General features: G+C 39.2%; 1 protein-coding gene across 5 annotated transcripts in view; it reads left to right on the top strand.

Annotated features, from left to right (window-relative positions):
* SLC26A4 (solute carrier family 26 member 4) overlaps window positions 1–16,823 on the top strand; it is a 33,345-nt gene that overhangs the window by 6,351 nt on the left and 10,171 nt on the right. For 2 of the 5 annotated variants that reach the window (XM_080392753.1, XM_080392752.1), the window contains exons 2-13: window positions 402–541; window positions 2,799–2,909; window positions 4,492–4,682; window positions 5,242–5,406; window positions 8,356–8,508; window positions 8,620–8,702; window positions 9,641–9,788; window positions 12,190–12,303; window positions 13,096–13,173; window positions 13,376–13,471; window positions 14,935–15,041; window positions 16,446–16,515. In XM_080392753.1, the coding sequence (XP_080248879.1) occupies window positions 402–541; window positions 2,799–2,909; window positions 4,492–4,682; window positions 5,242–5,406; window positions 8,356–8,508; window positions 8,620–8,702; window positions 9,641–9,788; window positions 12,190–12,303; window positions 13,096–13,173; window positions 13,376–13,471; window positions 14,935–15,041; window positions 16,446–16,515 (1,456 nt within the window). The other 3 variants (XM_080392751.1, XM_080392750.1, XM_080392754.1) reach the window with 2 other exon arrangements.

Genomic DNA, 16,823 nt, shown 5'->3' with positions numbered 1-16,823 from the left:
GCCCGTCAGGCGCCGGCAGCGGGGCGCGCCGGGCGCGGGGGGCCGCGAGGGAGCGGGCGGGGGCGGGGGGACGCGCGGTGCCGGCGCCGGGGAGCGGCCGCCCGCTGAGGGATGAAGTGGCCCCAGAAACGCCCGTCGGTCGATAGGCTGCCCTTCCTTCCCTTCGCGTGGGAGCGGTGGTGGCGGCTGGCCCCAGGGTGCTTCCTTCAGGGGACGGCACCTTTGGCACCAGCCCGCGCCCCATCACTGCCCGGCAGAGGACCGTGTCCCACCTCTGCCTCTCCAAACGCCCGTCACCCCAGCCCCAATGCCCGTCACCCCAGCCCCCTGCCCGCCTGGGGCCGTCGGGGCCTTCCCAGCCGCCTTCCCGTGGGGTACGTGCATCACTTGCTTTCTCGCAGGTGTTCGAGAAAAAGAGCCTTTCAGATCACCAGGTCCTTTCTGCCTGTCCTGGAGTGGCTGCCCAACTACCGGGTGAAGGAGTGGCTGGTCAGCGATGTCATCTCGGGGGTCAGCACCGGCCTGGTGGCCACCCTGCAAGGTAAAGCCGGGCACTTAGGGGCCCCCGTTCCCCTAAGGGAGCTGGCTGAGCACAGCCGTGTTATGCAGATGGAATTACAAATCTGAGACTTGTTATTTAATACTAGATATTAGGTATTATTTTGCAATAAATAATTGATGGTTTTAATTTATTCCTTCTTTCTCTGTGTGGCGAGAAGATTTAAATTTCCTTCCACGTGCTGTCAAGATGTGTGTTTTAACTTTTCTCCCAAGCCTTTTACTCCAAGAGTATTCATTTTGATATTTGAATTTTTTTATTACATTGTGATAAATGGATAGGTCATGTGGTCTTATTTCTCTTTCTTGGTTATCTGAGCCTACAGCTCTACCGCAGCCGCCCATAAAAATGTCGTTATTGCCCCAAACTAATGCAACCTTGATATCTACTGTCCTTTAAAATTTGGCCCATAACGTTGTTCAGGTATCCACAGACAACAGCCTTCAAGGAGGCAGTGGTGTATTTACATTAAAAAAAAATTTAAACTTGATGGATATTGACAGTACATGGCTTGCAATATTAAGTTTTCCGTATTTCCTTATTCCATTTATTAGGAAAGCATTCTGTAAATTAACAAATAGAAAAGTGGCAGAAATAATCAGAAATTAATTAAAATAAGCTAGTTAAGGAAGACTTAAAGGGCAGAACCATTCTGCCTGAGGCAGCTGATGAGGTCCACTGTCAAAGACAACACTAGCTGTAACCCTAACGTGATCCAGCACATTCATTCCTTTCATCTCAATAGTGTTCTTACGCTATTTTCACAGTTTTTCAGAACTAGGGGAGGTTAAGCTAGCAGTGTCAACCCCACGTTTTCCCTCAATGGGAATTATTTGCACAAGGGGGCAAAAACTCACACTGGGAACAAAGAAAGAAGTTTACGCATTCCCAATTAGTCACAAGTATTCCCTACTGTCTGTTCCCTCGGAGCATGCTAGGAAGGCACAGACTGGCAAAAAAAAAGGTATTACAAACTTCTATAAGTTTGTACACAACAAAAGGCAGAGGGTGACTTGAGGATTAAGGATTTGTTCACAGTGCTGAAGAGTCTGTGTCAGAGCTGGAAGATCTCTGCCTGAAGGTAGTGCCACAGTTACAGGACACCCCCTGCCTTTTTAAGATGAGCTGGGCTAGATGGGCTTTTCATATGTCTTACAACAGCTATAACTGTTACAAGTTATATATATAAATATATATATAATATAAAACTGTTATAACCCTTACTGTAACCCCCTTTTTTGTTTTTTTTACAGTGGGGCCTAATTTTCTCACAATTAGATTCTACTTCTAAATCTGATTTCTGAAATACACTGTTTGGTCTCCCACCCATGTATTAAAAAAAAACCCAAAATATAACCCCCCCAAGTTAGTGCAAATCTAAATCTAGCTGTAATTTTTTTAAAAAATATAATAATTCTGAAATGCTAAATCATGAGATACAGGGAAAATTGGCCAAAATGTTTGCCAATAAAGAGGCTTCTGGGATCCTGAGGTCCCTAAAGTCCCCAATTCCCAGCATCTGTGTGTGCTGCTTGCAGTCCTCAGTAACAATAGTGAGTTCAGAACTTCAGTTGTTTTGAACTTTGACAGGTTTTTGCGGTACCTTTGAAGGATAGTATTGCACCTTGCAGTGGGAGCTAAATGGGATATGATACTGAAAGCAGCTTTTTTTTTCCCCATTGTTTGTTGGATTTGACAGCTTGCACAGGTATACAAAGGAAGGTGATGACAGGGATCAAAACTCTCAAATTTGTGTGATTTACTTTTGGTATTTTAAGTTTATAAGCTTTGTTATAATTTTATGTTTATACTGAAAAAAAAGTGGCCTGATTTTTAGAAGGGCTGAACATACTGAAGCATATTTATAGTTTAATAATTCAGAGTCTGTGCTTGAAATTTGTCTGTAACTAGAACACTTGACCTATCCCTCTTATCTCTCAATGGGCAGACCATTCACTCTTGCAACTTGCACTTAAACTTCACATTTGAACCTATGTTTTGTGCTACCTATACAAATACAGGAACATCTTGTAGTACTTACTCATCCAACTGACACTGTGGCACATATATACGATCATTTACAGTCAATGATACTCACATATGTGCCTGCTACTGATTTACAAACAAAATGCATTGTATCTAGAGAAAAGCAGTAAATCTTTCTGAAAGTCTACTTTAGACGAGACAGTAGTTTGTTGAGAGATTTTGAATCTAACATTTTGATGTTCTATCATTTCAGGTTTGGCATATGCTTTGCTGGTTGCAGTTCCTGTTGGATATGGTCTCTATTCTGCCTTTTTTCCCATCCTGACATACTTTTTCCTGGGAACATCAAGGCACATCTCAGTTGGTAACTGCATGTGTTCAAGTTACAGTGAATTATCTATTACACAATGTTAATCTTTGCTGTGAACATTGATATCTTTCATACCAGACAGCTACTTTCTGAATCAAATTGGCTTTGCTGAATATTAGTATTGGTGGGTTTGGGGGACTTAAGGCTTATTTCTTCCCTGTACAGGCAACTGTGCATACTAGCTACCTTCAGTTGTGTCCCTGCATGCTTTTTGCTTGCATTTGTGCTGAAGTTTAAATCTTGTCTTTGGCTACACTCTGTGCAAGAAATTACAAGATCAAGGCCTCAGTAGGCAGTATGGACAGACATTTTGTCTATCAGCTAAAGCTCAAGATGGCTAAAACAGCTCTCTTAGTCTTCTCTACAAGCCTTCCTTGCTGCACCCTTTTTTGATCACTGTGGACAATATCATCTTCTTGCCTGTCGCGGAGACCCAGAACCTGTGTGTCTACTCCAGCCTCGCTCTAGGTCCTCACATCAAGGCTATGGGTAAACCTTGTTGATTCTTTCTGAATACTTCCTTCAAAATATGGGATATATTTCCTGTTAGTTCTCACATTTGGAATTAGTATTACAGCTTGATCACTGAAGTTTCTTTTTCTTCATTCTAACAAAACGCAGTCTTTCCTTGTTCATATCTACTAAGAATAGATTGTTTTCCCCTCCCAAAGCTTTGGCATGATATAGGCTCCTTCATCAACTTTCTTCTCTGCTGCATCAAATACTTCCGTGTGTTTTCTCCACTTTTTTAGCCTCTTCCTGCCCTACCTATCAGCTCACATTTGCTATCCAGGTCTGAGTTGTCACCTGTACTTATGTTGACATTCCTACTTTCTAGGTTATCAAATGCTCCTTTTTATGCTTTTTCCAATACTCCTAATCATGAAGCGTCCTCTAAGGTATCTGTAAAATTAGCTTATCCTTCTTTAAGATGTTTTGTGACATTCTCCTTTTCTGCATAATTTTAGTAAATAACTGCAACAAATATGATTACTTTTAGATTGTGTGTTGCTGACACAATCATCGCTTTCTCTCTGTATCTTGCCCAAAGTATAGTTTCAGTCATCTTTAGCCAATGTAATACTACATTACTGCCAAAAGATGTGGTCCTACACTTTGGTGCATGTTTCTGCCACCACCGTGGCGGTGAGATTCCTGACCATGTAGCTATGTGGCAATCTGGATCAGCTGAAAACTAACCATGACCAAAAAAAAAAAAAAAAAAATTTAAATAGCTGTTGTTTCAGCTGGATCAGTGATCTGTTTTGTCTGGTTGTGGTGCTGATATAAGGGCGATGGTTGGAACATGTTGCCCCTTTTGGCCATGGTACAGCCCTAAACTGGATTAAGCAAAGCATGAAACTGCACCTGTATCTACAATGTAAGTTATTTAAGGAAGAAATTGTATCTTTGTGTCATATTTGCAGTGCCTGTGGCTCCTGGCCACCTAATACTACTAATGTACCCCAGTTAAAATATTATATGGACTTTCTGACTTAAAGTTCGCTTGTCTAGTCTGATAAATGCTTCTTTTCAATGTATATTAAACTTTAGTGTGTTCTGTTTGTCATTACAGGTCCGTTCCCTGTAGTCAGTTTGATGGTGGGATCTGTTGTATTGAGCATGGCCCCTGATGATAATTTTCTCATAGATGGCAGTAATGCTACAGGGACTAATGGTACTGGGACACTGATAGACACTGAATCCAGAGATGCACAGAGAGTGCTGATTGCTAGTACACTCACATTTCTGGTTGGAATTTTACAGGTAAAATAGTTGGCTTGAAGACACAAGGTTGATACTGCTTGAATTTTAATGGGAAAACCATTTAATGGAAATACCTACTAGGGCAGTAAGACATTTTCCTGTAGCAAAACACAAAAATTAATCATAGAATCATTTAGGTTGGAAAAGACCTTTAAGATCATCGAGTCCAACCCCTAACTTAACACTGCCAAGTCATGACACATTAAACATCTCAAACTCTGAAGAGCTTTTGGGGGATTATTCTTCTTCTCCTGGGCAGAGTCTGTGGCTGCATGACTGGGAGCACAGACAACAGAAGAACAGCCCTGTGATTGCAGACCAAGAGACATGCATGAAACTAAGTGCTAATGGTGCATATCCTGGAGCATCCTTCCACACATTTCTTCAGGTCTCCTTTATTTCCTTGGATGGCATGCTATTAAGCTACACTAGGCTGCAATAGGGGAATATGGTCCTAAGACTCTGTATCAAAGAGAAAAGAACAAAGCATGAGAAATCAAGAAATAAAAATGTACCTTGTTGTTGTTTAGCAAGCTGTTATTCTTCGTGATTTTTCCAGGTAATATTTGGAGTCCTTCAGATTGGTTTCATTGTGCGGTACCTTGCAGATCCACTAGTTGGGGGATTTACAACTGCAGCTGCTTTTCAAGTGCTTGTGTCACAATTGAAAATAGTCCTCAATGTTTCAACTAAAAACTATAATGGTGTCCTTTCCATAATATATGTAAGTATGCTCTTCTAATACATTTTGGGCTTATGCCAAAATTTTTATATAATCGTTTATCTTCTGCTTCCATGCCATACAGGAATGGCTCATATATATGGTGGTAAGTATAGGGCATTCTCACTCTCACAAAGATCTTCAGCTGTTCATTTGTATCTGTGGGGCTCTAAATAGCTGCTTTCAGGGTTCCCCAGACAGAAAATCTAATTGCCATCTTGAAGTCTTTTCCACATAAAGTTTAAATGTAATTATCCAGCAAAAGAGTTCTTCTTTAGGTTGTCACTTCTGGAGGCTATTTTTCTGTCCCACGCCTTGCTTTCTGGCTTATTGTGAAGGTTGTTTCATTAATTCTTTAACACTGTCAAGTCATCTGCCAGAGCTGACTGGTCCCAAGCCTCTTCACTCTTAAACCAGCAGGTCATTCTGGTAAAGGGCATTGTTCTGCATTCCACGCTGTAGCCATATTTGTGAGTATCTAAAGAAGGATGTGGATTCCCACCCTTGGCCAGGTACCTGCTGGTTAGCTAAGGTAAGGCTAAACGTTGCTGTCACAACTCCGTTTGTTGAGCTTAGAGAAAATGATCTTATTCAAACCTCTCCCAAAGAGAAATTTAACTAAGCACACCAGGCAAGATTTTTTCCTTCCCAACTATCAATAAGCTTCAGGAAGAATATTTCTCAGATCATACACTGCAACTTTTTAGAAAGCTGAATGCTAGGGTTTGGGTTTCTTTTTTATATAACAAAACTTAAGATAGATACAAATGCAAAGCTTGTAATGAAATAACTGGGGAAGAGACCAGAAAAAGTTAGTCAGTTTGACTAAAATCAAAAGTTTTCATATCATCATTTGAATGATGAACTACAGCAGGTACCTCACCTGCTGGTTAGCTAAGGTGAGGCTAAACGTTGCTGTCACAACTCCGTTTGTTGATCTTAGAGAAAATGATCACACAGAGAAATGTCTTGGCTGGATTACAGATACATTGAGTTCCTAGAGGTCTCATATTATGGAATAGTTGACATTCCCAAGAAAATTATTCAGAGTTTTGTCACTGACTTAGTTCAAAACTATTCAGGTTTGTAGTATTTTATATCTTCCATAACACTTCACATTAGAATAACAGATTTCTAAAAAAAGAGGCTGTTCTAGACAGAGAAGTGTATTTAAAGATTTTACATGTAAGTTCAGGAGACCAGACTAGCAAAAATATCTAGATCTAGATTAGCAATAATAGGATGAACATAACTACGAACAGCAAGGCAAAATTTAAAAAAAAAAAAAATTTGGTGGACTATTGGGGAAAAAAAAAAAGTTATGGGCCTTTTCAGAGTTAAACTATTTCCCTCAGAACATGGAAAATTAGATGAGACAAAGTAATGTCTAATAGACTTCAGAGCAGACCTAGCAGGGTGATGGACTCATTAATCGAGCAGGTTTTTCTGTCTCTATTTTTTATGATTACTGAAGGGTGGTACATTTAGTAGAAAGTATTCTTGAAAAGGAATTACATAGTTCTTCCCACTCCTGCGAGCCTGAATGGAATGCTGACTTTTTAGGTTAAAGCTCAAAGGTTCTGTGTTCTTACAGGCGAGCCAAGTCAATGTGCTTGCAGATGTGCGTAGAGCAAAGAAATTGTGATTTCTGGTCTGCTCAACCTGTGACTTGCTGTGTCAGCTTCAACAAGTTTTGGACTTGCTTCAGAAGTGGTGTTTGACAAACTACAACACTAAGCATCCAACATTAGAAGAATCCACAACCCAAAGTTAGGAAATTACTGTTCCCCTGTGAAGTAGGGCAGTGCCAGAGATGGTCAGTAAGAATGGCATCCAAGGTAAGCGGTACCACAGGCAAGGAAAGGGTTCTGTCACCTGAAGAAAGGCATCTGATTCAGTGTTTCAGGAAGGCTTCTTGTTTAGCTTAGAAAACATAGCTGATTAAGCACTTTCAGATGTTTTATTTCAAAACCAGGGTCTTTTCGGTATGGTAGTAAGTGGTACTGCTGCTGCAACCCTCCCCTTACCTTTAAACTGATAGCTCAGTATTCGGGGAGTTAACCAGGATGCAAAAAGTCTGTTTCTAAGCCCTTTTCTACCAGGTCGTTCCGTTAAAGCTGCTTCACTGTGCAGGGGATAATTAAATTTTCTTGGAGACCGGGGGCAAGTGAGAATTACCCTGATCCTTAGGAGGAGGGCAGAAGAGTATTTGTAGCTTTTCTATAATCAGCTCTTCATGTTTCCTCTCTACACTTGTTTGCAATAAACAGTAGGACCAAGCAAGGGCATAGCAAGGGTAGAGAAGGGAGCTGCCTATTGCAGCCCAGTTGTAAGAGTCCTCCAGCCCGGGACTGAACTCTGCTGGGAGGGTTAATGTACTGTAAGGTGAGGTTTAGTGACTGCTTTTCTCAAGTGTAGGATTCTCCACAGCCTGGCAGGACCCATGTGTTCGTACTTGTTCTCTGTATGTCAACAGTAGAAATCCACAGACCATATACACTGGGCATGCAGTGTATACGTCAGAACCAAAGTTTTGCCCATGAATCTGCTATAGCTGTCTTTTATATAGAAAAATGGGGGTCTCCCTTGCTATTCAGACAAGGTGGAAGAAGCTATAGATCTTCTCTTCCTTGCTCAAAGAACAGGTAGAGGTAAAACACAGGCAGGGGTATAGCTCTTCTTACTTAGTATTAATTTTCTAAAAGCTGGGAAGCAGGAGCCCCCTGTGTGGACAGCTCTCGCAGTTAGGCTTTTTCAGTTAAATTCACCATTAAATCCGTTCACTGATTCTGTAGCACCTGGACAGTATGTTATCCTCTGGCTCCTTCAGGCCTGAACAAAGCAGTAAGTTGGCCTCCTCCACAACCCCATGCATCTGGATCTTCTCATGAGTATTTTTACATCCTTCAGGTGGTCATGGATGTGCTTTATGTTGTCATTTTTATTTTTCAGACTCTTATTGAAACATTTGAAAAAATCAGTACCACCAACATTGCAGATCTTACTGCTGGACTCCTCACCATTTTTGTCTGCATGGTAGTTAAAGAAATAAATGATCGGTTCAAACACAAGATACCTATACCTATACCAATAGAAGTTATTGTGGTAAGCAAAGGAGCATAACAAACACTGATAACAGATAAAATAAATGTGGCTAGCTACAGGAAGACAAGAACCCTTTTTAAGTATTAAAGCTGTTGTTTTATTTTATTACAGACAATAGTAGCCACTGGCATTTCATATGCTGCTGACTTGGAAAAAAAATACAATGCAGGCATTGTTAAGAGCATTCCAAGAGGGTGAGTGCCTTTGTTTTCTGGGAAATAGGTATTATATTAATGGGCTAAAAATGACTGTGGTAAGAGAAAAAGACATAAAAGAGATATCAAGAGCTGTAACCTGAGTTTAGAAATGAGAGCTGGAGATTTCCTGAGTTTTACTTCTGGCTCTGTCAATTATGCCACTTAAATATGTTGCCCAGTTTTCCTTCGTCTGTAAAATCGGATTAGAAACATCTACCTGATTCATGAAGTTCACCTGAGAATTAATTGCTTCATGCTCATGAAGTGAATATATGACTAAGGAAAATGTACAAAAAAAAGTATTTTTAATAATAAAATTCTGCATAGATTTAATTTCTGTGTATCTGAGTTATCCCACTATGGTTCATATTCATGGCACTACTGTTATCCCAATCAATCTCATCACTTCCATACTCAGAGGAGCAAGGATGTTGAGGACTACACTGGCAGAGACTTTCACTTAAAGATTCAGAGCACTTCACAGTAGTAACCTTCACATTCCATTTGGTATTCAGGGCTTGATTAATTAAAATTTGTGGAAACACAGTAGGGGATAAAATGTTTTTGAGATCTTCTGAAAAGTATGTTAACAGTAGTATGAAGTGTCATTAACATATTTATGTAATTCATCATACTATTCAATACAACCTTTATTCAATGCTTCAAAAAATGTACTTTTTCACTTTGCTATCATAAGGCCAAATCTCAGTCATGCTGAGAACAATGGGAGCTTTGTTGCTGACTAATAGCATCAGGATTTGGGCTATGGTGAGCTAGATAAGCGTGTTCTGTATGTCAATGGGCTGTTTCCACCTTTTTATTAACTTGAAACATTACACTTCATATTATAAGCAACCTCCTCAAACTCCTTGACAATTCTGGTAAGAACAGAGTTTGACCAAAGTTGATAACACTATCTATTTTCTAAATGCTAGATTTTTGCCTCCCGAACCTCCAGATGTCAGCCTCTTTTCCCAGATGATGGCAGCCTCCTTTTCCATTGCTATTGTTGCTTATGCTATTGCTGTATCTGTGGGGAAAGTATATGCAACCAAGTATGACTATGCTATTGATGGAAACCAGGTATGTATAACCAAAATAGTTCATAAACGTGGTGAATGTTAAGTTCTCTTTCCTGCTGACTTATGTAGCCAAATAAAAGAAAGCTCATTCACACACATTTTTCAGAATAAGGCTGAAGATAACAGGATTAATTCTTTCAACTATTGAAAAAAAAATAGCTGAAATGGCCATATATTACCTGACAAATTTACCACACAGAGATAAGCTAAATGTGCTCTGTCTTCAGTATGGGCTTTTTATACAAATTAATTCTTGTGTGTGGCTTTAGTGCCTGCAGTAGTTCTGAAGAAGTAATTAAAGCTAAGCACTCTATAGGGGAATTTTCTGGTGATGTCAAGTTGACATGGCCAGCTTTAGCAACCTGCTTTCCATTTCCACTTGTAAGGCATGTTTTGAGGTGTGTTGCCAGGGTGGGGGAAGGCAATGTCAAGTTAAGAAGTTGCTCTGGACAGCTTTATTTCGGCTTAGTCTACATGCAGGATTTGTAACAATTGAACTTTTCAGTTAAGGCATGATTTTTTTCCTACAGAATAAATTATTGTAATTCTCAGCATGACACCAGTTACACCAATATAAATATACCTGTAACTATATAGCTAAGTCCTGCAGTTTCACAAAAGTGAATGCCTACCAGTATATGAACATACTTGAATAACTGTCTGCACCAAATGGCTGCATTGTTTGAAGCATTGGTTTCTAAAGGCACGTAGCTGGAATGCTGCATTCACAAGCTCTTAGAGGATTCCTGCAGTTGTTCAGTGTCTTACCAGGGGTTATATAGCTGTGGAAGAAAAATGTCAGAAAGTTTCCTTGTCCTACATCTATGCTAATTTTTAATTTTATCCTTTGAACATACAAGAAAATGCACTCACTACAATAAATAGATAAGCTGGGTACTTTGTTTAATGAGTCCTATAGTACTAATGGATTACATAAAGTTTGATTTTGGAAACAGTTTTGCAGTATGTAACAAAATTATACTTCTGAACATGCTGGTCACTTCACAATACATAAAGTTCATATCTGGTAACACTTTAAAAGTTGCCTAAAGTGCATTGGCTTTCAGGTTGATAAATCTGAATCAAGAATACATATTCCTGGGAGTGCTGTTTATGCTGTTCTTTTGTTGAATACGCTGTTCTGCCAGCACTGATGTGCTTCAGAGATACTAATTAAATATTGTAGAAATACTGTCTATAAAAGCCAAGTGCCTTCCTTTCAATAATATGCTATGAATTTTACACACAGCAAAGGTTAAATGTAGCCTTGAATGATGGGCAAATAGTTTACTTGAACCGGAGAAGTTAAAATAACATCGTAAAAGCAGGTAGTAAAATAATTTTGAAGGATAGGTCAGTGCTGTTATTTGCAAGTGTTTATTTTGTCTTCATAGATTCACAGATTATTAGGACCTAAGAACACTAGGAACTATACTTCCACCATTTTCTTGCAAAGCACAGCTATTATACAGGAATAGGCATGAATCATCTAGGCTGTTCTGTTAAAGAACATGGCTTCAAAACCCTGCTTTTGTAGTTGGAGCTTAACAAAAAGCTTACAGGAAATTTCATTTTGGAGAAAAGAAGAGAGACAGTCAAAATAAAATCTTAAATGATATTTTTAAAAATTTGCAGCGAGTGAAAATCTCTTGTGCCTGTGTCGGCTTGGTGAAAACAATGTTTCTGTCAATTATATGGGGTTGCAGGCAGCTCCAAAATGCCTCATTTCTCAGCAGAGGAATGGCCCAAATCCCAGGACATAAAGCTCCCAGGGTCCTTGTCACTTGAGCAGAACAACCAGCATCAGTAGGTGCCAGCATCTGTGACCCTGGGGCAAATCTATGAGAACGCTGCCTGGGACTCAGCATGAGTTCATTGGGATGTTTAGAGTGAGAAACTTCTGGCTCAACAAACTAAAAGTTTTCAGTGCAACTGTGTTTTATTGCAAAGTTCCTGATTAGTTCTACTAATACAATGCTTTGCATTAATTAAAGGCTTGTCTAAACTCATACTGTTGCACTGATTAAAATTGTTTAGCTGATGATACTTGGGAGTTAAATTTATACTAGTCCCATTTCTCGATGCAATTATACCAGTGTAATTGTTAGAAATGTTAGGTTTGATAACATTGATGGAAATAAGCTTTAAATGTCTTTATACTAAGATGAGTGTGTCCATGTCAGGGAGAGTATATCGACTTCATTGTATTGGTTTCCAAACACAGCTAGCTACACTGACACAAGAGGAATTTTTGTAAACCTTTAACAGCCCTTACTAATCCACACTCTTCTAAACTTTATTGTGCTACCTACTTTACAAACTACTGTAGAAGCTATTGTTATTATCCATTGCAAATCGTCTTCAGGCATCTGTATTTACAGCATCATCCAATTATCTTTCAGGAATTTATTGCCTTTGGGTTCAGCAACATTTTTTCAGGTGCCTTTTCTTGTTTTGTTGCAACTACTGCTCTTTCACGGACCGCAGTCCAAGAAAGTACTGGTGGAAAGACTCAGGTAACGACCTCTTACTAGTACTATGCATGGGTAAGTTTAATCTTGTATAAGGCACAGCTTTCACAAGGGATGAAAACAGTCCTAAAATGATTGTGTTGCTGGCATGTGGAAAGCCACAAGTATCTTTGTTAGCAGTTTTTGCTGCGGTAGTGAATCATTTTTACGGCTCTGCCAGGAGAGGGCAATCAAGTTTTACATAGCGTGAGCTTCATTAGAGGGTCAGAAATCCCTCAAGCATAATAATTTCCCAGAATTTTATTCCCAATGAAGGGACTGAGTTTGTCACAGTAGGAATTCAGGATGAGGGAGGAAATCCTCTTGCAGCTGCCTATGAGATATTTAAGCTCCCACGTGCTGGCCTGGGCAGCCCTGCCATTTGCCATTCATCACCTGCCCGTGTGCCATCTTTCTTATGTTGAGTAAACTATTCTGTTTTACAGTACTACAGCTTTGCATTTTTTAACAGTGGAGAACTATGGGTAATCCAGCAGCCCCTTTTCTGGCTGACACCCAGACTGCTCCTTTCATCTGTCTATGCAATGTAACCCCTCCAAGAGCTACTACCTTGAGTGCGGTTGTTTACACTACCTGCTTAATTGAATTTCCTCTGTGTTAGCTGAAGTGTATAATGATTGCCTAGGTACACCTAAACACAATGGCATTTTGGCAGGTCTTCTTGTTCCTAAAGAAACGTAATGTGCAACTACTTGTACATTTTTCTCTGTAATGCTAGAAACGTAAGATAGAGTCTTAGTATGTTCATTTCCTATAAACACTCTATGTCCTTCGCAGGTTGCTGGTATAATCTCAGCTGGGATTGTTTTGATTTCCATTGTTGCCCTGGGGAAATTGCTAGAGCCCTTACAAAAGGTACGGTACTTGTCCTCTGCAGCATAGCCACCAGCACTGATCAGATTCAAAGGCTCAGGTTTGATGAGCAGGATTAATAGCCCTGTTTAAACATGGTGACCGCTACCAGAAGAGGCTCAGGTTTATTGTCTATAATGCTGAGCACTGTCTTAGTATGTATCTTTGCTTCTAAATAACATTTTTTCATCATTTTTCTTCACAGTCTGTGTTGGCAGCTGTAGTCATAGCTAACTTGAAAGGGATGTTCATGCAAGTGTTTGACGTTCCCCGTCTGTGGAGACAGAATAGAGTGGATGCTGTAAGTAACCTAATTTTTTCTTTTCTCTGGAATGTTTTTGTCTGGTTTCTTTTTGCCTTTTAATGCCATCCAAGTTTCTCTTCAGTACCAGATAAATAGAATTTTGTAGAGTTAACATCAGAAAACTTTCATGTGCATCCTCAAAATGCAAGTGCCTTGAGGTCAGTTAAAAATTCCCCATTTTAGAGTTTTACATAGTATTCTGCTTATCTGCATTATTTCCTATACCCTACAGTAAGAGTGCCAGTTGGGGTATTCCTGCGCAGCGATGACTCCTCCATAGCAGTTAGCATAGCTTACAGCAATCTTGTTTTGAGATGGCTTGAAAATCAGAATAAAGATGGCCTGTTGTCACCTTTACCATTCAGTTTTTGTCTTTCATACGATTTAAATGGGTCAGAAAAAACTGACCTTTTCTTAATTCATGCACATATATTTCTGTTGTGACCAAATTAGCATCCCATTTGCCTGAATAATCTCAGGTAGTCCTCAGAAAATATGTTTTCTTGTTGTAGCAAGACTAATCCAAGCTAGAATGTGGATCAATTCGGCATGCAAGGGGATACACGAACAGGCTTTTCTTACGAACCACTATAGTGCCATATCTCAGGGTACTTGCTCACATCTCCCACTGTATTGTCTGTGGAGCAGACCTTCAGTGTGGCTGTTAGGGCAGGAAAAGATTGCATAGAAAGTATTTTCTCCATGCAATCCTTACTGTGCTTAGATTTTACAGTCTGTGTCATTGGGCGGTACCTGCCTTAGGTAGATCTGAAATTTTTTAGTCAACCATTTACTAGTTTTCTTTATAAAAGATCCCACTGACTTCAGTGAGAAGTGCAGGTACTCAGCTCCTTGAAAGAGTGGGTCTGCTGGGTGTTCTGCCTGGGCAGTGACGTAAGCAGGAACTGAGGACCCCACTTCAACTGTTCAGCCTGAGTATTCAGTGGAGACTTTAGAGAATGCCATCAACCTGCTAATATGAAATACTTCCCTTTGCAACAGTTCTGATTCTTAGATATCACTGAGGAGCCCCTTCCCTCTCTATATGTCTGCAGGTGGGGCACCATACAGTATTTTACATCTTGGGAAAAGAAATACTTTTCAATTTCTAAAGAAAGATTAACAAAGACTGCCACCATCAGAAAGAAGAAAATGCAATGGTTAACTGCATCTCCTTTAATTTCACCAAAGGAACTAGATCCCTGAAAAATGTTATGTTAAAAAAATAAAAAGCTTATTTCCTAAAAAACTAACTATGCCTAATAAGATAGTGATGGATAGGAGCATCTTGGAGGAAGAGTAAGACTTTTGTATGGGGTCAGCTAATTGCCAGTGTGCTGTGATCGTCTCCAAAGTTAAATCCATCTGCTGCTCCTATTGCCTGGTCTAGTGATTCTTTAGAATGACCAGGAGTTACATATTTTGATTATGAGACTTTACATTTGTTATTTCCTCTCCAGATGATCTGGGTTTTTACATGTGTGGCATCCATCATTCTGGGACTTGATTTGGGATTACTTGCTGGCCTTTTGTTTGGATTGCTGACAGTTGTGCTGAGAGTTCAATTGTAAGTAACACAGAATAAGAAATAATTGTTAGTGTTATACCATAAAAAATATATATCCTGAATATATACCAATATATACCATGAAAAATAATATCCTGAAAAGCAACATGGTTTGTGGCAGAAAATCTCCTTGGGTTTACAAAAATTTTTACATGGAAAAAATCTATTCTTTAGAACAGAACACTGTGTGCAATCATTAAAAAAAAAAAGAAGACGCATATTTATTCTATTTCATGTTGGGTACTCTGGTGTTACTTAGCCAAATGTCATTTATGTACACACATAGCTGAGTTCTGGAATTTGTGTACACACATAGCTGAGTTCTGGAAAGGGATTCAGATCAAATATAAAAAGATGTATGAAAGGCTTCTGTAATTAATTGATCATTACAGTAACTCTTAACATGTAATACTACTACAGGATGTTGCACATGCCAATAACCTTTTTACTTATTGCTTATACAAGAGTGATTATATGCCTGTGAAAGAAGAGACAGAGAAAACATAAGAATAAGACAAAATTTTGAACTTGTGGCTCATTTTTTGCTGCTCAAAGAATATATGGTAGTGGAATGGTAAGAAAAGGTGGCTTTGCAGAATCTCATTTGGCCATCTTGCTACCTTTCATTGATCTTTTCTCTAAAAATACAACATAACTCCTTTCCTTCAGCCTGGAGTCCAGAGAGTATGGTTACTAGCAATACCAAAGGATAGTTGCACTCTCAGCAAATGCATAAAAGTAAAGCCATGCAAAAGTTGTTACAGAATAGTAGATTATAAAAAATAGAATTTGAAGAGCCTCAAAAAACATTCCCAAATTCAACTTAAGATACGTGAAATCAAAATATAAAAGGGAGGTGAGGCTTTATAAACTTCAAAACAATCTGCTTCAACTGTTAAAAATATATCTGGAGACTGCAAAATATTTTGGTATTTTTATTGACTGAAATAAAAATTAATAGGGTTAGACAAAAAGTTTTAAGTAATCTGAAAAGAATATAAATGTATTGTTTCAGTTGATTTGAAATGGAAGTAGTCATCAGGTTTTTTTCAGTCAAAAAATTTTTTTCATTCAAACCAAACTAATCTGCTTTTAAAACTTTTCTCTGGTTTGGGAAACAAACAGAACAAGTTATTCATTCAGCTCTACTTAAAAAGGGTGCAGCAAGTAGGCTGAGAGCAAAGTACCTTGTCTTTAAAAAGGACAATTCACTACAAATCAGAAAAAGACCCTTGCACAGTGACACAAAACAGGTACAACACTTTTGCAATGTGGCTATTTAGTTTGGCAGAAGAGAGGAGACTACGAGAGTCTATGACAGTTTGTATGCAGTAATCCCTTCAATTCTGTGAATGCCTCAGTATGATGTTGACCTTCACTGTCTTCTCTTTTTGTTTCCGTTAGTCCTTCATGGGGTGGCTTTGGAAACATTCCTGGCACAGACATCTACAAGAAGGTCAAGGACTACAAAAATGTAAGTCATAGCCTCTTCAGTCTGCAAGCCAGTATAAGACGAAGTTGTGCCTCACATACTGTGGACAACTTGAATTTGGAAGTGGAGTGCTTGGAGATAACAAGTTTCAGCATTAAATTCTTCATCTTGATCCAGATGGCTGGTCCATATTGCATGCTGGGGCTGTAAGCTTCTAAAAACTGAATCGCCTCAATTATCAGCAAAGATACACCATTTCGTGTGAATTAGATACATAGCTGAACTGTTGAAGCAATTAAACCGCTTCTTATTAGACAAAATATGGTTGTTGCTGCTTAAACTTATATTCT

This window comes from Falco punctatus (assembly GCF_963210335.1).
Source record: "Falco punctatus genome assembly, chromosome: 6".
Classification (NCBI taxonomy): Eukaryota; Metazoa; Chordata; class Aves; order Falconiformes; family Falconidae; genus Falco; species Falco punctatus.
Note: the sequence above shows the minus strand (reverse complement) of the source record. Positions and strands in the feature narration are given on the sequence as shown.